The sequence below is a fragment of the Peromyscus californicus genome, unplaced genomic scaffold (assembly GCF_007827085.1).
Source record: "Peromyscus californicus insignis strain IS unplaced genomic scaffold, ASM782708v3 Scaffold_8__1_contigs__length_139910024, whole genome shotgun sequence".
Taxonomy (NCBI): Eukaryota; Metazoa; Chordata; class Mammalia; order Rodentia; family Cricetidae; genus Peromyscus; species Peromyscus californicus.
Window position 1 is genome coordinate 104,229,600 of NW_026294606.1, and position 22,798 is coordinate 104,252,397.

At 45.1% G+C, this 22,798-nt stretch overlaps 1 protein-coding gene across 1 annotated transcript in view; it reads right to left on the bottom strand.

The window, feature by feature from the left end:
* Positions 1 to 13,444: 13,444 nt before the first annotated feature.
* Positions 13,445 to 22,798, bottom strand: part of Sntb2 (syntrophin beta 2) — a 92,461-nt gene continuing 83,107 nt past the window's right edge. The window contains exon 7 of the mRNA XM_052726977.1: positions 13,445 to 21,485. Within this exon, the coding sequence (XP_052582937.1) occupies positions 21,393 to 21,485 (93 nt within the window). The 3' untranslated portion in view covers positions 13,445 to 21,392. The remainder of the gene's footprint in view (positions 21,486 to 22,798) is intronic.

Here is a 22,798-nt window from a genome sequence, read left to right on the forward strand (position 1 = left end):
CAGGTTGGCAGGCTTCATGGCAAGCACCTTTATCTGCTGTGCCGTCTTGCCTGTCCAAAACTATTGAGTTTTTTGTTTGTTTGTTTTTCTGAAACAGAGTCTGTAGTCCAGGTTTGTCCTTGATCTTTCTATGTAGCTAAAAATGTTGTGGAACTTGAAAAAGCAAGGCCAGGGGCTGAAGAGATGTCCTAGTGTTTAAGAATACTGGCTGTTCTTCCAGAGACCCTAACTCACCCACATGGCAGCTAACAACTGTCTATAACTACAATTCCAGAGGATCCAAGACCGCCTTCTGGCTTCTGTGGGCATCAGGCACACAGGCGTGCATGTAGGCAAAACACCCATACACAAAAATAAAATAATTTTTAAAAATTATTAAAAAGAAAAGGCAAGGCTATCTTTTTTTATTTCTTCTTCTTCTTCTCCTCGTCCTCCTCCTCCTCGTCCTCGTCCTCCTCCTCTTCCTCGTCCTCCTCCTCCTCCTCCTCCTGGCCTGGAGCTCGTAATATACCTGAGAATGACCTTGAATTCTGGATCCTCCTGCCACCATCTCCAGATGTCTGGATCACACCACCACATCAGGGTTTGGTGTGGATTTTTTGCATTTTAAATAGATGAATCTAGCCTTAATTTAAGAAACAGCATGCAGGGATGGCTGTGGCAGTCCAAAGCTATAGTTCCGAAGAGAGAGGACGTTTTGGGCAGCATGGAGGAGCACAGAGGGAGAGGTTTGAGAAGGGGAATCCTAAGTGTGTAAAGTAAGGACATGAGCGCTCCAAAGTATGGTTGAGGGGAAGGTTTTTATTATAGATATGAGGGAGAGCACAGCCAGAGGCATCTGGAAGAGTCCAGAGCAGAGAGAGAAAGTAGTGGACTGCACATGACCATCAGATTGGACAGGGCCATGAGAGGAGGCAGTGGGGGTAGGGGGAGAGCAAGAGAGAAGGACCAAAAGAGAGAGCCGAGAGAGCGCATGGAAAAGCTTCCCTCCCCACAGCTGGGGAAGCCGGTGAGATGGAGAAGTTTAGGGTAGGTGGCAGACTGGGAAGAGCCAGGATAGATTTTGTACAGTCATTTTCCAATGCTGAGAGAGCCTGAGACCAGCATTCTATTAGCATTTGGTGTGCTAATAGGCACGACGGTAGCCATTTGTTCCGAGGACTTGGGGATGGATTGAATATAGGCTACAGAGGAAGCTGACACGGACGACCGATCCCTAGGATGGCTGGGCTGCTTAGATGAAGATGCTGCATAGAGATGGGGGCGTGCATCAGAGAATGAGGAGGCTTTTAGTTTGAGGCACTTTTGAAATACCCCTATAAAAATATCCAGTGGGTTGGCCGGGCATGGTGATGCGTGCCTTTAATCCCAGCACTTGGGAGGCAGAGGCAGGTGGATCTCTGTAAATTCGAGGTCAGTTTGGTCTACAGAGAGAGTTCCAAGACAGCTAGGGTTGTTACACAGAGAAACTCTGTCTCAAAAGAAAAAAAAAATTCAATGGGGTTTTCAGAATTTTAGGGTGGCAGAGGCATTAGGCATAGCTTCCCACTGTCACCCTCAGCAGCCTTAGGGGGTCCCCTAGACTTTTGTTCCCCTTGACACGGACCAAACCAGAATCGTGGCATCAATGCAAAAAAGGGATTTTAGGGCCAGTCAGTTTCTGAAACAAAGCTGGACTCAATAAAGATATAGAAATATTTTAACAAATATTTATTTTTGGAGGGATCAGGGGAGAGAGTACAGGGAGAAACGACTGGAATTGGAGGGCATTTGGGGGACAATGTGGAAAGGTAGAGCAGTAGGAACTCCCAGAATTCCGTAAGAGTGACCCGAGCGAGGATTCCTAGTCAAAGAGGATACAGAGCCCGAGCTGTGTAGTAGGAATCTTAAAAGTTCTTATTAATAAAATCAAACCTGAGCCAGGTATTGGGGTGAACTGGAAGATCAGAGAACCGGAACAAGCCACAGCTAACCTCACCTGGCCAACTTCTCAGCTGGTCTTGTTTCCTCAGACTGGAAGTCTCTGTGTCCTCATATCCAAAATGGGTCTCAGCTGAACTGCTGCTCAAAAGCCTGAAAGCTTAACCAGCCAAATGCTTCTAGTTTTTGGTCCTCACGCCTTATATACCTTTCTGCTTTCTACCACCACTCCCTGGGATTAAAGGCTCGCTTTCTGGGATTAAAGGCGTGTGTCACCATTCCTGGCTGTTTCCAATGTGGCCTTGAACTCATAGAGATCCAGAGGGATTTCTACCTCTGGAGTGCTAGGATTAAAGGTGTGAGTGCCACCATTTTCTAGCCTTTGTATCTAGTGGCTGTTCTGTCTCTGACCCCAGATAAGTTTATTAGGGTGCACAATATTTTGGGGAACACAATACCACCACAGAGCTGCCATCTTCGGTAACCAGGCAATTCCCGATGGGGAAACTGGGACACCAACCCACACACAAGACCTTCGATCTGTCCTGCCTGCAAGATGTGCTGGGGCAATGGAGGTATAGAACTTGTGGGAGTGGCCAACCAATGACTGGTCTAATTTGAGGCCCATGCCACAAGAGGAAGCCATGCCAGACACTGCCTGGATGGCCAGGAACCAGAGGCTGGATAGCCCAGAGACCTAGGATAGGTAAAAAATAATCAGTAAAATGATTCCTAATGATGTCCTGCTATACTCATGGATCAGTGCTTAGCCCAATCATCATCAGAGCGGCTTCCTCCAGCAGCTGATGGGAGCAGATGCAGAGACCCACAGCCAAACATTAGGCGGAGAGAGAGCCCAAATTGGAGATCTCCATCAGGTCCTTCCCTTGGAGCTCGGGGAATCCCCCTGGAAGAGGGGGGTTGGGAATTGTAGGAGCCAGATGGGTTGAGGACACCAGGAGAACATGGCCCATAGAATCCACTAAGCAGGACTCACAGACACTGAAGCGGCAACCATCCCTGCATGGGTCTGCACTGGGCCCTATGCATATATGCTATGGTTGTTAGCTTGGTGTTTTGTGGGACTCCTAACAGTGTGGTTGATATCCCTGGGAGGCCTACTCTTTTCTAAAGGGAAAGAGAGGAGAGTGGAACTGGGGGAGAGTTGAGGTGGGGGCGGGGCTGGTGGAGGGAGGGGAGACTGTGGTCGGGATGTATTGTATATGAGGAGAATAAAAAAGGACGTATTTATTTATGTGTATATTTGTGTGAATATATGCCACCTGAGTATGGGAATCTGTGGTGGGCAGAGGGGGATGACAGGTCCCCTGGAACTGGAGTCACAGGCAGCTGTGAGCTGCCATGTGGATGCTGGGAACCAAAGTCGTGTTCTGAGGAAGAGCAGCAAGGGCTTTGAACCCCGGAGCCATCTCTTCAGTCCCACAACAAAGATATTTAAATGTAGGCTTAAATATGAGAGTTTAGGGAATGTGAGGCGCTCAGAAGGAAGTAAGACACACAAGAGCATGAGTGTGGGCCTCTCAAAGAGTTGCTCACCCACTGGGATGGCTCAGGAGGTTAAGGTGCTTGTCCCCAAGCCTGATGACCTGAGTCCCATGTCCTGGACCCATGGTAGAAGGAGAGAATCAATTCCAGCAAGCTGTGTTCTGACCTCCACACCCACGCTGTTGTACACACACACACACACACACACACACACACACACACACACGCGCACACACACACACACACACACACACACACACACACACACGCACACACGCGCACACACGCGCACACACACACAGAGATTAAAGAAGAGTCTTAGAAAGTTGCAAGCACAAGGCCCTGGGTTCAATCCTCAGCTCAAAAAAAAAAAAAAAAGAAAGTAAGACATTAAGGGCACATACAGACTCCTCGAAGGAGAGTCACCCCTCACTGTTTTTATGTAACCATATACAGGATTGTTGGTAGGGACTGAATTATCTTTAAAAGACGACAAGGGAGGCCACAGGGCCGCTCTAGAGGGCACTGGGCAGGATTATAGATAAAATCCCCAGAAGTAGGGATCCATCTTTCCTGCAAGCAAAGATTATCAGGTGTTGTCTGGGGAAAGGCAAGAGGTTCCATCCAAGGTCAAACACATTCAGACATTAAGTCTAATTCTCTGTTACTGTGACACAAGAAATCTAAATATACAGAAGGAATATGACTCTGGCAGGTTTTTGGTTTTGTTTTGGTTTTGCGGTTGTTTTTGTTTTGTTTTGTTTTGTTTTTCCGAGACAGGGTTTCTTTGTGTAACTCTGGCTGTAATGGAACTTGCTCTTTAGACCAGGCTGGCCTCAAACCTCGTAGAGATTTGCCTGCCTCTGCCTCCTGAGTACTGGGATTAAAAGGGTGTGCCGCCACCACCTGGTTTTTGGACAGGTTTTTTTTTTTTTTTTTTTTTTTTTTACAGCAAATGTTATTAGCTGTGCCAGAATGTTTTCTTGCTTCTCAGATAAGAAGAGGCTTCTCCAGGGTGAGGGGCCCTGTAACATCCCTGTCCTATCCCGCCTGGAAACCATGGCTATTGCTCAATGGCAGAGTGCTTCCTTAGCATGCAAAAGACCCGGGGTTATTCCCAGGACTGCAAAAACCAATGGAACAAACAAACCAAACCATCAAGTATCGGTCATTTGGAAACACATACCTGGAACTCAAACTCAGAGGAACTCTAACAAGCTAGGCTTGGTCCTCAAAAGGCCAATAAACTGACAGGTAATAGTAGAAAATCAGAGGAATGAACTTTATTTGATGTGGCCACACTGGGAAGAAAAAACCAAAGAGATCCAGTGACCCCTGGAACCTCTGGGTACTGACATTAGGAGGCTTAGGTTTAAATAAAGGGCAGGGTTATGTATAGCTAAGTAGTCCAGGTCCACAAGAGGTTCTGTCCATCACTGCCTAACATTGGCTAGCCTCCAGTTTCTCCTGGTAAATTGTCAAAACTGTGTGGCATCTCTCCCTGGGAGACAAGCTCCCCCATTGGTTAGTGCCAGCCTTGTCCTTCTTCGAGCAGGAGATTCTAAGGGAAATGTCTCTTCCTTGGAGATCATTGCTTTAATAATCTGATAACAGATGTGAAAGGCACAAGTGTCTTTAGAAAATCTACACTCTCGGTGGTGGCGCATGCCTTTAATAACGGCATTCAGGAGGCAGAGACAGGTGGATCTCTGTGAGTTCAAGTCTGCTGCAAGCCACAGAAATATGAAGTAGGAATTCAGTTGACACTAGCAAAGCTATACCTGGAAGACCCAAGGGGTCTTCCAGAGAATAAAGCCAAAACTCAACAGGGGTATTGGTGATCCTGGCTTTTTAATGTATTAGCTGTATCCTGCAGTGAATTTATTGTGAGGTATTGTAGCTTTTCCATTTGATTCTTTTCCCAAGAACTTCTAATAGTGTGGTTAATCATCCATTGGGCACAATTTCCCCTATACTATTGGGGTATTTGGATAACATCTCCTGACTGTGTTGACAGCAGTCACACAGTCAAGACCCCCTTTTTCAGGCCTCTCTTCTCCCTGTTGGCATTAGACTCAGAATTCTGTCATTCTGTAATTATCTTCATTAGCAAACATCTGGCCAGGGCCATCTCTGGACAAAAGTATTTTATCTGAGATACTTCTTTTTTTTTTTTTGGTTTTTCGAGACAGGGTTTCTCTGTGTAGCTTTGCGCCTTTCCTGGAACTCACTTGGTAGTCCAGGCTGGCCTCGAACTCCCAGAGATCCGCCTGGCTCTGCCTCCCGAGTGCTGGGATTAAAGGCGTGCGCCACCACCGCCCGGCTCTGAGATACTTCTTAAACATCCAAAGGACAGACTGCAGATAGATAAGCATTCAGACTATCTGCTAGTTCCTGAGATACTGTAAACATTTACCCTGAGAGAACCGCCAAGGCTAGGCAGATGTTAGATACAAAGTTTTGTTTCTTGTGCAAATTATAGCCCAAATGTTATCCTTGGTTCCAAAGATTTCCCCCTTTAGCATTAACTCAGAAAAAAAGGGCTTTTATAAACCAGGTGCATCATGCTGTGACACAGGCTGCCTAGCAACCCAGAACACTTCCCCTGCCAGCAGATAGGAAAGTGTTGCCCCAAGCTAACCTTTTTTTTTTTTGTTTTGTTTTGTTTTGTTTTTTTGAGACAGGGTTTCTCTGTGGAGCTTTGGAGCTTTGGAGTCTATCCTGGAACTCACTCTGTAGACTAGGCTGGCCTCAAACTCACAGAGGATCCACCTGCCTCTGCCTCCTGAGTGCTGGCATTAAAGGCCGCCGTCGCCACCGGCCAAACTAACCAATTCTTAACTCCTTTCACTTTCACCTTGGTTTACTAAAAGCTTACTATCTAACCACACTTAGGAATGCAGTATTACATACGCATCCCCCCTTTTCCCTTCTTTGATTTTCCTTAATTGATTCTAGGTCCTTCTCCCTCTCATTTGACCTTGTCCCCAATTCCAGAAGAATGAGGTCTCACCCCACAAGCTTTTCTCTTCCTGGTTCCCTCTTCTAATTAACTACTCAGCTAATTGTTACAAGATCACCATACAGCTGGAGTCCAAGGACCATGAGATATACCCAGGTGGTAAGGAACAGTAACAGTTAAAAGGTATTTACACCCCCAGACCAAAAAGGTTCTGGGCTCTGAAAAAAACAGACCTTAATATAGCAATCTATTACTGTTAAATGCACCTGTGTCTCCTGGAGGCTAAACTAATAAAGGAAACAGGTGCTTTAAAATAATCTGTCTCTGATAAAGCTTATCTCAGGTAAAAATTAAAAACATGATCCAATCTCTCTCTCTGTCTCTCTGTCTCTCTCTCTCTCTGTCTCCTCTCTGCACATGCTTCTTCCCCAGGCCTGGTTCTCTTGCCCCCGTCCTTCCTCCTAATAAAGTTCTGATACTGGGTTTTGTTGTGGCTCCTGCCTCATGACCTTTCTGCGTCATAACCAGTGCTGCCCGCAGCGGCCATGCCAGCGGAGGAGAGTGCTGATCAGAAGAATCACAGGCCATGGTTACCTTTTTAGAGCTTTATGGGGGGGGGGGGGGAGAGACAGAGGACAGATGGAAGGAAGAGAGTGGAAAGAGAAGAAGGGAGGCGCACAGAGGGCCCACCTGCTTTTTAGGCTGGGACGCCGTCGCAGGATGGTGACGTAATTAAGGACCGAATCCTTACAACCAGCACTACTTACCGTTTTTAAATCAACACACTGAACAGTCAGAGACCTTACAGTGTCTGGAGGAACACATTTCATATCTTTATGGCTTCTCAGCTTTCACCTGAACATTCTGCTCTTCTAGGCGCTGCCAGTGAAGACAGTGTGACAACCAGATCACCTGGCTGCCCCACACCTGCCCCTCACCTTCCCAATAACCAGGCGAAGTATTATTTTCTGTGTTTGGTCACCAGCAAAAGGGCCTCAGGGCAGCCACCCCCTTCTGACCTGTCTACCATGGAATTTGTCAGGAAATGAATGAGAGCAAACTGATCAACAAGAGCCAAAAGAAAATAACCTCTGCTTTGGAGATTTGCCAAAATGAAAAGCAATTGGTGCCAGGTGGTGGTGGCACACACCTTTAATCCCCGCACTTGGGAGGCAGAGGCAGGAGAATCTCTGAGTTTCAGGACAGCCAGAGCTGTTACACAGAGAAACCCTGTCTCAAAAAAGCAAAACAAACAAAAAAGCAATTAATGACTGGGGGATTAGGGTCACTCTGTGAAAAACTTGCCCACCAATTGCCTATATAAACAACTCCTAACCTAACATCCCTGCAAACTGGACTTCGGACCTCTATCCTCCCAGTCAACCGGCTTTTTCCAATAGCTACTTCCCTCACCTGGAAGCCGCCTCTCTCCATCTAACTGACCTGCCTGTGCAGCCAGTCTTGGGCTGGGTAGCCACAGAGCTGGGTGTACTTGCTGTTGGTACCATCACTAAGGAACCAAGCACAAGACACTAGCTACTGGATGAAGTAATCACTAGTGAGCTATGTAAAGAATGAGACTGTGAGAGAGGTGAGGCATGAACATAATGCCCCCCCCCCCCATCAGGTGGCCTGCAGGAGATGAAAACAGAAAGGAAAATCCCTGTAATGAGAAAGAGGCAGTGTTACAGCTAAAGCTACAAGGAAACATCACAGACTGTGTGAATGTGTATGGTTTTGAAACAAGATCTTACAATGTAGCTCTGGCTGATCTGGAACTCACTAGGGAGAACAGGTTGGCCTGGAACTCACAAAGACATGCCTGCCTCCTCCTTACCCGGTGCTGGGGTTAAGTATTCTGCCATGTCCAGCCCGGTATTTGTTTTTTGTAAAGATGCTATTTATTACTTATGTGCACCGTGTGTGCCGGGAGCCACCAAGGCCAGAGGTCTTAGATTCCCTGGGGTTGGAGTTACAGGCAGTTGTGAGCCCTCTCATATGGGTGCTGGGAAATAAGCCTGGGTCCTCTGAGAGCTAAACTTGCTTTCTGTCTCTGTCTCTGTCTCTGTCTCTCTCTCTTCTTTCTTTCTTGTGGGAATCTGCTGGGGCCCAGCTCCAACCTGTCGGGCTCTTGGGTAGAGGAGAGAGGAATGAGGAAATATTAGGTAGAAAGATAGAGACAACAAGAAAGACAGAGACACAGGATAGCTTCGGGAGCCCTGGGTCAATGCCCAGTCGCCTGGAGGTTTATTCCAAAGAGTTTTTTGTACAATGCCAAGGGGAGAGGCAAAAGATGTCCCCCTTTCAAGATCAAAGCACAATGTACAGCCAAATATAGACCCTTCATAACACCTGGTAACCACGCTCATGGCCAAATAATTCCTTTATAAAGCCCTGCTGGGTAAAGCAAGCTCAGATTCTCTGACCTTGAGGAAGGTCTCACTAGGAAGCCTCTGTGGGTCTCCACACTTTCTTCTTCTTCTTCTTCTTCTTTTTTTTTTTTTTTTTTTTTTTTTGGTTTTTCAAGACAGGGTTTCTCTGTATAGCTTTGCGCCTTTCCTGGATCTCACTCTGTAGACCAGGCTGGCCTCGAACTCACAAAGATCCACCCGGCTCTGCCTCCCGAGTGCTGGGACTAAAGGCGTGCGCCACCACCGCCCGGCCACACTTTCTTCTTTCAAGACAGGGTCTCTCTATATAGCCGTGGCTGTCCTGGAATTCACTTTGTAGACCAGGCTGGCCTGGAACTCATAGAGATCTGTTGTGGGATATTTGATCCCACTGTGTGAAAGTGTGTCACTGTTTTATTCTGATTGGTTTAATAAAGAGTTGAATGGTCAATATCTAGGCAGGAGAGGATAGGCAGGATGTCCAGGGAGAGAGGGGAACTGGGAAAGAATCTGAGGCACATGGGAGATACCAGCGAGACACTGAGGAAGTTGGACATCAGAATGAAGGAGAGGTAAAAAGCCCCGTGGCAGAGCGTTATTAATAGAAACAGGTTAATTTAAGTTTTAAGAGCTAGTGGGATAAGCCTAAGTTAAGGCCAAGCTTTCATAATTAATAGTAAGTCTCCATGTCATTATTTGGGGGCTGCTGATCCAAAATTTCAACAAGGAAGACCAACTTCAGAGATCCACCTGCCTCTGCCTCCCTAGTACTGAGATTAAAGGCATGCACCACTATATGGTGATATTTTATTTATACTGAAATGTGATTTTATTTGTATGTTAATAAATAAAGTTGCCTGGGGGTCAGAGCTAATAGTAAGCCATAGCAGAGCTGGGCGTTCGTGGTGCACGCCTTTAATCCCAGAACTTGGTAGGCAGAGCTAGGTAGATCTCTGTGTGTTCAAGGATACAGCCAGCATTGGAGACACATGCCTTTAATCTCAATACCAACCATAGAAGACCTGGAGGTCTGTACAGACAGGCAGTGACAAGGCGGTCATGTGATTGAGTTTACAACCAATGAGAAGGCAGAACAGAAAGTCTATATAAAGACAAACACACAGGAAGTAGGTCTCTCTTGGTGGAAGAGGATCGCTGAAGCAGGAAGGGTAAGGCTCTTAGCTCTGACCTCTTGGGCTTTTATCTTTACATTGGCTCTGTGTTTCTTATTTAATAAGACGGTTACTTTTACACTACTACCCGGCAAGCTAAGCTTCCTTAACCACTCTCTCCAGCCCCCAGATAAAAGCGTTTATTATCTATCTATCTATCTATCTATCTATCTATCTATCTATCTATCTATCTATCTATCTATCTATCTGTAGATTTGGTGGTCAGGCTGGCCTCAAAAGGGTTATGTAGCTGAGGCTGGCCTTGAGCTCCCACAGTCCCCCTTCACCTTCTAAGAGCTAGGATTATATAGGTGTGCGCCATCACCCCTGGTTCCAAAGTGGCTTTAACAACAGAAATGTCATTTTCTCACAGTTCTGGTCCAGCCTCATTGTTTCTTTGGAGGTCTCTCCTTGACTTGTAGTGGCAAGTCTCTCTCAATCTCTCTCTCTCTCTCTCTCTCTCTCTCTCTCTCTCTCTCTCTCTCTCTCTCTCTCTCTCTCTCTGCCGCATCATCTTGTGGTTTTCCTCTATATGGATGCCCTTGTCACTCAAATCCAAGGCCTCAGAGGATTGCTTTGAAATGTGAAAGACTTGAAGGACTCCATGGGAGCTTGGACATTTTATTACTCACACACTGCCCAGTGTCTGCCTCTTGCCTGTAAGCAGTAGGAATATGTATAAATATGTAAACACTGTCCTGCTGGAGGCTGCATTAACTGACTTCTAACTGGTACCTTCCTTGCCCCCCAAGCCCTGTTTTCTTTTTCTGCTTCAATGTCTTTAAAGGAGGGAGATGGCCAGACCCTCTCACATCAGCACTTGCCTTTACAGTCCACAGAACACATGCAAGAACAGGACCCCTTTGACCCTTCAGACACTGACATGGTCTCTTTCAGCCAGCTCAGGATCTATGCCCACATCTCTTCATTGTACAAGGACAGTGGCCACATTGGATTCGAGCCTACTCAAAAAGCTCCATTCCAACTTAACTTAAACCCATCCCGAAGGGCCTTCGCTCATTTTCTGAGATTTAGCATATGGATTTTGGGGGATACTACTCAGTCAAGTGCTGGGTTTGAGACCCATGAGCTGTTGCCTTTTTTTTTTTTTTTTTTTTTTTTTTTGGTTCGGCCCACCCAGTATTCTCTGGTGACAGCTTTGCTCTCAGAACCTGCTATCCAGAAAGCTTCCCAGGAAGCACACCTCACCTTCAGCACATCCCAAGAAAATTCTGTCCCACTCAGCTGCTTCTGCGTGACAAAGATTTCATCTCAGCAGTGCATGCTCCCGAGAAGCTGGGTGACAGCCTGAACTCAAGACACCGCGACACCCCTGGCTTCTGGAGTCAGTGCCGCTATTGCTGGGATGGAAATACAAGGAGGTGGAAAGGGGGGGTGCAGGCACTAAATTTAAGTTTTTGGGGGGCTGGCCCACATGACAAGTTTAGACTTCACATTCTTTCTCACTGTAGCGGATAATTGATTCTTAGTTCCCACACTTTCAGTAGAACAAGACTGACATTTAAATGCAATTAATCCCATTTCTTCCTCACAGCTCTCTTAGATTGGATTCTGCTAGTTCTAAGGTGGTGGCTTTTTTTGTTTGTTTGTTTGTGAACCCAAGCTTGGACCAGTGAGCCACTTCATTTAGCCAAAACAACCCATTAAAATCAGAGGATGAAAAGAGTAGTCCTGGGGCTCATACGGAGACACATGCTCTTAACAACTTATTAAGGAACCTTGAGCACCAGGGGCGGGAGGATCACCACAAGTCTGAGGTCAACCTGGTCCCCAGAGACCTGTCTCACCACAACAGAACAGCTGACTATGCAAGGCAGGGGTAGGGTCCTTGTCTAGCATTGGTGAGGCCTTAAGGCTGACTTCCAGCTCTGCACAAAAACAATGGAATAGGTTAAGTAGAGAGCACACCCAGGACAGAAAGGAAGGGACCAAATCCAGGTCCACAAGAACCATTTTTTTCTATTTTTTTCTGAGACGGGGTTTCTCTGTGTAGTTTTGGTGCCTGTCTGGGATCTCGATCTGTAGACCAGGCTGGCCTCGAACTCAGAGATCCACCTGGCTCTGCCTCCTAGTGCTGGGATTAAAGGTGTGCGCCACCATGCCTGGCTCCAAAACTAGTTCTAAGAGTGGGGTTGCTGGGCTGGAGAGATGGCTCAGCAGTTAAGGGCATTGGCTGCTCTTCCAGAGGACCTGGGGTTATAGTCAGCACCCATGTGATGGCTCACAACCATGTATAACTTCAGCTCCAGGGGATCTAACACCCTCCTCTGGCCTCCATGGGCACTGCATGCACATGGTGCATTTAAATATGCAGGCAGAGCACCCATAGGTATTGAAAACCAGAGCGCAGCTGCTTGGAATCTGCTTCCGAATGGCGCCAAACCCATTTGTTCACCACCTGTGCCATTACTGAAACTTGTTTCCAAGAAGAGGCAGCTGAGGTGTCCTGGACTGAGGGTGCATGGGTGGGGTGGTGGGCAGGCAAGTGGGAGTAGTGGCTTCAGTGACTGAGGTATTGTTATAGTAAGCGAATGTGATGGCTATTCCTGGTTGTCAACTTGACTACATATGGATTTAACTAAAACCCAAGTGACTGGTCACACTATGAGAGTTTTCTTTTTGGGATAGGGTTTGTGTGTGTAGCCCTGGCTGTCCTGTAGATCAGGCTGACCTTGAATTTGTCTGCCTCTGCCTCCCAAGTGCTGGGATTAAAGGCGTGCACCATCACCACCATATTTTTACATTTATGTTCATGTGTGGGGTGTGTGTGCATGCCTGTGTGTATGTGTGTGCATCTTTATGTTCATGTGTGGAGTGTGTGTGCATGCCTGTGTGTATGTGTGTGCAACTTCTGGGAGTCATTTTCTCTTTCTGTCATGTGGGATCCCAGGGATTGAACTCATCAGGTTGGAGGTCCCTGCTGAGCCTCCCGTTGGCCCACGCGGCTGTGTTCTCTAACTCTCCAACACTCGATTAGGGAGTGACTACAGAACTGTCCCGGGCTGAAGAGACGTGACAACATAACACACATGGTACTAGGTGTAACAGGCCAGAAAGTGAAGGGAGGCCCTGCAGGGCATGCGCGGCACCATCTGCATTGGCTTGGTGTGGTGCTGGTCTTGATCTCCTGTTGATTTCCCGACAAGGAGGGCCAGACAGCGGCCACCCTAAGTGCCTTATATCGTAAGAGAGAGACATTCATGAGGGAGTTTAAAGGTAAGAGTGCCTGCAACGGACACATCAAGATAATGGACCAAGTGTGAAAATGCTAACAATTGGGAACGGTGGCCGAGGGGAGACAAGCTTTGGAAATATACCTTAGGCAGGTCTCACACTGGCTGAGGCTGGCTCAGCAGCTCTCTCTAGCCTCAGCTTCCCGAGTGCTGGGCTTGCCACCACCAAGTTTCTCCAGTGTTTCTGAAACTTTCCTGTAGGTCTGAAACTGTCCACATTCTAAAAAAACAAGAGACATGTCCAAAAGCAACTTTTTATTTACAATATAAAGGTTACAAAGGCATATATACTTATATATGTATATATATATAATACCCTTAAGTTACAAGTTTTCATTGTAATATACAATGCTATATGTTGATGTGCAACCCAAGGGAAGTGTTGTCTAAACATCAATATTAATAGAGTATACATAAAGCTTTTTTAAAAATTGAGAATACATACTGCTCTGTTTTATGTTATGGGTCTTTGATTCGGTAGCCAGAAACTTGAGACACTTTAAATAAGACTTGAACAGAGGTCTTACTTTTAATACAGGATTTTAAAAAGAGAAAACAAAGAAAGCCCAAAACAACCAACTGGTAGAAATGTATTCTTTCTTGGGACAATTTCACACACTTGAGCTGGCTTGATATTCACCATGTAACTGAGGACAGCTTCTTCCTGCCTCCACCTCTCCAGTGAGTGCTGGGCGCACAAATGTGACCACCACCCCTGGTTTGACATGGTGCTGGGGATGGACCCCAGGGCTTCCTGTACGTGAGGCAAGCCTTCATCCAGCTGAGCTACGTCACCAGCCTTACTTACGCTGCTTTCTAAGTCTTACACTTAGGGAAAAAAAGCAGTGTGGGGAATAATACACACATGTGGGTCATATCAGAGTGTGCACAGGAGAAAAAATAGGTTATGCTCTGTACTACTTCAGATCTGGAAGGAGAGAGATTACCTGGGCATCGAGATCTCCATACTCCACTCACCTAACAGACTAACCATAACACGGGCGTCCTGTACTGAAGGAGATCTGAACCCAGGGCCTAGGATATGATATAAGTGAGGTCTCAGAGACGGCAAACCTGAACTTTTTTCTCTCCTCAATCCTACTAATGCAGAAAACGTCAGCAACATGCAACAGCTACCTACTGTTAACAGGACTCAACAGAGGGAAAGCACTTCTTCCATCCTGCAGGACTGGACAGACAGCAATGCCATGTGCTGGTTTTGAGAAAATACAATCATTAGCACCTGTCAAAGGGCAGGGTTAAAGAGCAAGACACTGAAGGGATGACCTCCTTTTCACACGACTTGCTACACTTGAAAACGAGAAGCCTATGTAACTACATCCTTATGCCACCCCCACCACAGAGAGCTCAGGTGCTGTCTGGGAATGATTAAACATGTTTGAAAAGCTGACCTGACAGGTTAATAATTGAAGGCAAGATGATTGAAAGGGACTGTCACTGTAGGAAAACTCAGTCAACCTCTCATTTTTTCTAGGTCTCTTTCCACTGAGCTTGAACACCAGTGTGTCCTAGAATAAGTGGTATCTTGCTAATTTTTTAGGACTTATTTTTTTTTTTATTTATTATGCATACAGTATTCTGCCTGCATGTTTGCCTGCACACCAGAAGAGGGCACCAGATCCCACTATAGATGGTTATGAGCCACCATGTGGTTGCTGGGAATTGAACTTAGGACCTCTGGAAGAGCAGCCAGTGCTCTTAACCTCTCAGCCATCTCTCCAGCCCTGGACTTGTTTATGTATTGTATGTATATGGGTGTTTTGTCTGCATGTACATCACATACCAGAAGAGGGCACTGGATCCCATTGGACTATAGTTACAGAGGGTTGTGGGAATTAAACCCAGGACCTCTGGAAGAGCAGCCAGTGTTCTAACTGCCGAGCCAGCCCTGGAATCTTGCCAATTTTTAATGCAATTTGGGTGCTTATTAATGGAGAAACAGTCCAGCTATCATGTGTATAAGGACCTTAAAAAAATAAGACACTATGCCGGGTGGTGGTGGCGCACGCCTTTAATCCCAGCACTCGGGAGACAGAGCCAGGCGGATCTCTGTGAGTTCGAGGCCAGCCTGGGCTACCAAGTGAGTCCCAGGAAAGGCGCAAAGCTACACAGAGAAACCCTGCCTCGAAAAACCAAAAAAAAAAAAAGACACTGGCCGGGTGGTGGTGGCAGTGGCAGAGGCCGCGGCGGTGGCACACACCTTTAGTCCCAGCACTTGGGAGGCAGAGCCAGGTGAATCTCTGTGAATTTGAGGCCAGCCTGGTCTACAAAGTGAGTTCTAGGACAGGCTCCAAAGGGACACAGAGAAACCCTGCCTCAAAACAAAACAAAACAAAAACAAAAACAAAACAAAAAGATGCTTAAACGGTATGTATGAAAATGAATAGGTCAGCAATATTTAGAAATAAGCTTTGCTGCCTATTTAAAAGAATAATAAAAAAATAAGCCAAGCATGGTGGTAAACACCTCTAATCTTAGTATTTGGGAGGCAGAGGTAAGCTGATCTCTGAATCAGATATGGCTGTTTCAGGACAGCCAGGGTTGTTACACATAGGAAACCTGCCTTGAAAAACCAACCAACCAACCAACCAACCAACAAATCAACAAACACACACACATACACATACACCAATTGGTATCTGAGAGCAAAGAATAATTTGCAAAAAGCATATTTATATATTACATTAAATTCACATGAGCTGAGTTTCATGTATCCGAGATTGACCTCAAACTCTTTATATAGCTGAGGGATGACTTTGAACTCTTGATCTTCCTTGCCTCACTCCTCCCAAGTGCTGGAATTTCACTTCACATACTGTAGCTGGAGAGATGGCTCAGTGGTTAAGAGCACTGGCTGCAGCTACAGAGGACCTGGGTTTTAGTCCCAAGCACCCACCTTTGTGAACTCAGTTCTGAGGATCTGACGCCTTCTGGCTTCCTCAGGCACCAGGTGTGCAGACGATCCACGAGGCAAACACTCATATACATCAAATAAAAATAAACAGAATTTAGGAAATGCTTTGATCCAGTCACCCTAAGTGGGATGAAGAAACAGAGGTGGCAGAAATGATGCTCAAGTTTACAGATGGAGGCTGGTGCACAGTTGTGGTTCCTGGCACTTGGAGGCAGGAGGATCAGCAATCTGAGGCTGACCTAGGTGGGTCATACGAGAGAGTATGTCTAAAGACCCAGAAGAAAACCAACACTTGTTATTCTGAAATCAAAGGGGCTGGGAATATATGAATACATAGCTCGGTGGCACTGACTATTTACTTAGCATGCCCAAAGCCCTGCCTGGGGTCAATGTCAATGCCTAGCATTAAAAAAGGATAAGAAAGAATTCATGTTTTTCTGAGTTAATATAACAACCATTTTCCCAGTTGATCTGGCCACTGCTGGAAAGAGACAAGAAAATAATATGCTCCCTGTGGCTATTCCCTGAACCTCAACCTATGATTCTCACCTTTGATAAACTTGTGTTACTGATCAGCCAGATGTGGGTTTGTGTTTGTTTTTAGCTGTGTTCCAGAGGGACCCAGGGCCTTGTACATGCTGGGCAGGTGCTCTACTATTGAGCTACCCCTCCAGGTCATTTCATTTTCTAAAAAAGACAGAACAAGTTTCAGATCAGCTACTTGGGTAGTCCATTGCTGGAAAGAATAACTTCCACTTACGTCACTATAGTGTGGAACAACTATGCTGCTCGAATATACCTCACTCTGACATGCAGCCTGATTTCCACCTATCATTACTCCAGTCAATGTCTAGATGCCCAACACAGTAAAAGGTAGAGCTTAAAGATGGTTCAGGGTAACTGCTATCAGCTTTTAAGGAGTGTATGTAGAAGTTAAAATCATTCTAGATTACTAAATAATTAAAATGAGGGCATGGAGAAGGAACAATGGGAAAATGCAGTTTCTTTTATCTTCAGCAGAGGAAAAGCCACAAAACAACTGTAATGTCATGGAAAGATTACTAAGCTCACAGTACACTATAATAACACCTGGTTCATGTGCCTGACAGAAACATTTGAAAGAATGAATATGACTTTTGTAAAATTCAAGTAAAGTAAAATTCAACTAAAGTTAGGCAATCTCAAATTTATCTCTTTTATTTTTTTGACACAGGATCATATATAATCCAGCTGGCCTTAAACTAGCTATACAGCTAATCTTTAATTTGCTACCTGCAGCTACGAAGTACTAGAATTTCATCTTGTTTTGAAACAGTCTTGCTGGCAAACCCAGTTTAGCTTCCCAAGTACTCAGACTACCACTGTAGTGCTACATATTAAAATCTATCCAGAGCAATGTACTTTTAAGAACTAAGTGACCTGGCATTTGACTTCCTCATTAGAGATGAAGAGTTTGTTTGCTTCTTTCCTTTCCTGGGTCATTGGCCATGGGTGCTGGGATCCGAACTCCAGTCCTCATAGCTGAGCGACAAGCCCTCTTAACTCTGAGCCCAAATTTCTTTTTGTACTTGTTTTGTTTTTTCTCTCTGTGCAGCCCTGGCTGTCCTGGAACTCTACAACCAGGCTGGCCTCGAACTCACAGAGATCCGTCTGCCTCTGCCTCCCAAGTGCTGGGATTAAAGGTGTGCGCCACCACTGTCCGGAGCCCAGCTCTCTAAGGAGCCAGTTCATTCTTGGCACCTAGAGCTGCTGATGGCCACTTGGAAATGGAAGCAGAATGTTTGGATAGTTTAAATGTAATGTACACTCAATAGCTTGAACCAGTGAGAATAATAAATTATGATCTAGGTAGGTGTCTGACAAAGATACAAAGAACAGAGAAAGTGCTGGAGTCTATTCCCTGAACACTTCCAAACTGCTGAACTCTTTTAGCAGGTGGGGCTTTCAACAGAAGTTGCACAGCAGCTTGGAAGGTGATCTGCATTAAAACTCATGGGCACATTCATTGATGGATTTGAAAACAAATCCACATGCATTTAAATTAAACAGGAAGGCTGAGCTTCTTACAAATTTTTAAGAAATCAGTCATTTTCTCTATACACTTTTGTTCATCCAAACCACTCACAGTAAAACCCTTTTTTTTGGGGGGGGGGCATAATCGTGTTTAGAGTCTACATAGCTTAATATTTTTTGGTGATAATAATTTCTTGTTTTGAAAGAATAAATTTTGGTTTATCAGCTAAGTGCATTTATTCAGTTGAACAAAAGCTTTACTACTATTCTGTTCAGGAGAATAAGTTAGGAAAACAAATAAATCAGAAACAATGTTAGCTTTTTGTTGGTTAGAGAGATTTTTTCTACATATAAAAAAATAAATAATTCAATCTCTCCTACCATGAAAATAATTTCCAGTAACAAACTCAGAGTTCAGACAAAAACAAAAGACAAAAAAGCCCACCAGGCACTGTCAGACTTCCCTAGTCTAAAAAAGTGCTAAACATGGCTTCAAAATAGGCAGATGGCATTTAAAGTAACACTTTTGGTTGCCCATACATATCCCCAAATTTAACCTGAAACTGTTTACAAGTTGATGACTTTAGTTATAATTATCTAATAAATACAGCATACACACATGAGCATTTCTTTATATAAAATATTTGATACCAATTTCTAGGCAAGGCTTGTTGATAACATCAGCCTCCTTTAGTCCCCTGTCTTGTGGTGGAGGAGACTTCTTGTGCCCAGGGCCGGCTATCCAGGTATGGAAGGCAAAGGTACCCAGGAAGTGGTCCATCAGCACTGGGTGCTCTGTGGTTTCCTTGACACCCAGGATCCCACAACATCCCCAACAATATTCAAAAGAAAAAGACAATTTAGCTGATTCTATAAAAGAGGTGAATTATCAAGGGATGTTCATTTTTAGTTATTTGAAAATACTTTACCATGTTTTGGCATTTGAGTACAAAATTGGTAATACAGGTATGTATCAAGGTGTCCCAATCACAAAAAGCATTTCATTTGTGGCTTGAAAAATCTGACACACTTAGCTGACCACATGCCTGGGGGGAGGGCTACTCCAGCTTCTGAAACAAGCGGCTTAGGGCCCTCGCTCTCAGGGCTGTTAATGACAAAGAAATCACCCATAAGCCTCCATTTTACACCAGGAACCAAATGATAGTATTAAAAACCCCATGGGCCACAGTTCTCAAACGGATGGACACCTTACTGCCCCAAGTCATTACACTGTTTACAGCTCCTGAAAGGGACAGGGTGGCAGAAGTCCCTATCAAACTTCTTGGAGGTTTAGCCTTTCATACCAATATGGAAGACTTCAACTCTACTACTGAAGCCTGAACCAGTCGTATCTCCTCGAAACAAGAGCATCCAAGCACTCTGCCTGAGCTTATCTGTTGTAGTTCTGCTTTCTGAACTCAGGTGGACCTTTAAAATACTTTTTTTCTTTCTTTCTTTTTTTTTTTTGAGTTGAAGATGTATCATGGATGGATCCAATCTCAGGGTTACGACTTTTTAAAACATAAAAAGTTCTTGAAAGATATTCTTCAGATTTTAATTTCTGGTTTAAAGTGGATCCCAACATTGGTTTTCGGTGCTCCAATACGTATTTGAAGTGGGGGTGGACATTCCTCCCCGGCCCTTGTACACTGTTAGCCTGACTGCAGAGAGCAGGAAGAAACCTGACTAAGAGACAGCAGAGGACTGTGGAGTCACCACCTCTCCCTGGGTATCTGTTCTTTCCTCTGGCCAACCTGTCAGTCAAGACGCTCCAACTACACAGCTCAAGTTCCACATGAACAGCGGTGTTTTCTTTCCTTTTCTCCTCCTACCCCATCTGAAGCCTCACATCCCTGTATAACACTCCAGAGAAATTTAGAACATGGGAGCTATTTCTAGACATTTTTTCAGAGAGCATAGAAAACTCCAAGCCAATGTTTCCTTTTTGTTCAGATTTAGGGACTGTGCTAATCTGGATATTTTATGTAGAGAGACTATCTCAAATGTTTCTACACACATCTATTTCCTCCTTCCAACCCAGGAAAAACAAGCTGAGTATGATTTTCCAGGCCACAAAATCAGAAAGCACCCTGATGCTGAGTCATGATGACACTTGGCCATCCTGAGCAAAAGCAGGTGACTGTGAGGTCTGTCTCATCACTCTGCCCTCTCAGCCACTGTTAAACCTTGAGCTGGAGGTGACTTGTTTTCACTACTGTGGGGCCACAAAAGTCCAGTACCAGGATCTTTCCTGGGCTCACAGTGCCCTGTGCCACTTGACATGGCATCTGTGCTGCAAAGCTAATGACCCACAAAGTCGCCACCAAAAGATGCCATTAAGGAACCGACCTCAAGGATGACTCCTACAATGGCAGTGAGATCCAATCAACTACAGTCACTAATAAAGCTCCACTGACCCTAACCAAAGGCACATTTGGTAAGCAGTAAGAAATGGCTTAGCTTAAATGAGGATCTTTCTTTCAAAATAAACCTTAGACCATCCCCTGGCTCCTACCAAATACAAACTCAAAAACTAAAGGAAGCAAAGCTCCTCTTTCAGAGCAGCCGTTTCCAACTTGCTTTTCAACTTGGCCAACTACAAAAAAAAAAAGGGAGTGAAGGCAAAGGTGGCCAGACTCTAGGTAGCACTGGTGTCAGGGCTGGTGTCAAAGGTGGGGTGGGGGGCAGGGTGGAGCCAGGGTGGACCCGAGGACCTCTGGGGAAGAACAGGTAGAGAGTAACACTGCGTGCAATGGACCTGGGTGGGAAGTCTGAGGGCTGGGCTGCTGCACGCTCCCTCTGGGCAGCAAGTTACCCTATTAAGAGCTCGGGCTAAGCCCTAGACAAATCCTCCAGGAAGAAAAGAAGAACCTCTTTTGGCTATTTGTTTATATCCGAAGAGAAGCCCCAAGAGCCAGCCTTCATAACAGGGTTAGATATAAACGTAATAAACGTAATTACTTAGCGATCACATTGTGAAATGAGACGATAAATCAACAGCTTCAATTTGGAGCTTATTTCAGGTCTAGAACTTCTGGCCAAGGCTGTGTGGGAGAGGTCGGCCCCTCTTCAAACCCTGTGGTTTCAGCAGTGATCTGCAGGTCCTTGGGAAGGCACTATGATGGAGGAGAGCAAGGGCTGCTTTTTGTGCTTCTCTGTTGTTGATGCTTGTTTTAATTTTCATTTTTCGGAGGTGGAAATACTTCCTGTGACAGTCAGCTCTTCCTTACTTCTCGTTGCTCATACAAGCAGTCCCATTCGAGTGACTTTGGCAGATAAGAATGTGTGCAACACGAATACAATCGGCTTTGGACAAGAATGCAGGTCCACAGTCTGTGGAGAAAAGACATGAATATTGACTATAATTAACACACACTTTAATAAACAAAGGCATTAAGTAAATTTAGATATGATGTTCCACTTTTTTCTTCCTTTTTGGTTTTTTGAGACAGGGTTTTCTGTGCAGCCCTGGCTGGCCTGGAACTCACAGAGATCCGCCTGCCTCTGCCTCCTAAGTGTTGGGATCAAAGGTGTGTGCCACCCCGCCGCCGGCTCCACTTCTATATTTTTTTTTTTTTTTAAAGATTTATTTATTTATTATATATACAGTGTTCTGTCTGCACGTATCTCTGCAGGCCAGAAGAGGGCACCAGATCTCATTACAGATGGTTGTGAGCCACCATGTGGTTGCTGGGAATTGAACTCAGGACCTCTGGAAGAGCAGTCAGTGCTCTTAACCTCTGAGCCATCTCTCCAGCCCCAACTTCTATATTTTTTAATGCAGTCTCTTGTAGCCCAGGTGAGCCTCAAATTTATTGCATAACTGTGGATGACCCTGAATTCCAGGTCTGCTTGCCTGGATTTCCAAGGTGCTGAGTTATAGGGATGTGACTCCATGCCCAGATTTATGTGGTGCAGGAGATCACAGAGCTTTGTGCATGCTAGGCAAGCACTCTATTAACTGAGCTACATTTCAATGCCTAAATTACATTTCTTTTTTTTTAACATTTTATAAAATCTTTATTGACAAATAATTCACATAGTATACAATTTGCCTGTTTGCACAATTTGATAGACTTTAGTCCAGCATCCTCATAGGCCCATGACACCATCACCACTTTCTATTTTAGAACATCGCTGTCTTCAATTTCATACACACATATAATGTATGGTGGTTACATTCCACCTTATTTTTTTAAGTTAACATAACATTTGCAATTATAACCATTTTTAAGTTCACAATTCAGTGGCATGAATTACATTCAAGATATTAATTACACTTATGATATTCATTACTAAATTACATTTCTTTATTGTGAGTGTATACTTGTGCATGTGTGTGTGCATGTGTTTGTGTATAAGTGAGCACACGAGTGCCACAGCACATGTGTCAAAAGACAGCTTATGAAGTTGGTTCTTTCCTTCTAGCATGTGAGTCCTAGGAATCCATCATAGGTCATGAGATTTGGTGGCAATCGCCTTTACTTGCTTAACCACCTCTATGGCTCTTTCCATGCCCTTTTTTGAACAGGGTCTCTCACTGGCCTGGAACTTGGCACTTAAGCTAGGCTGGATGGCCAACAAGGCCAGGGATCCATCCATCTTTGCCTCCCCAATGCTGGAATCACAAATGTATGCTACACATC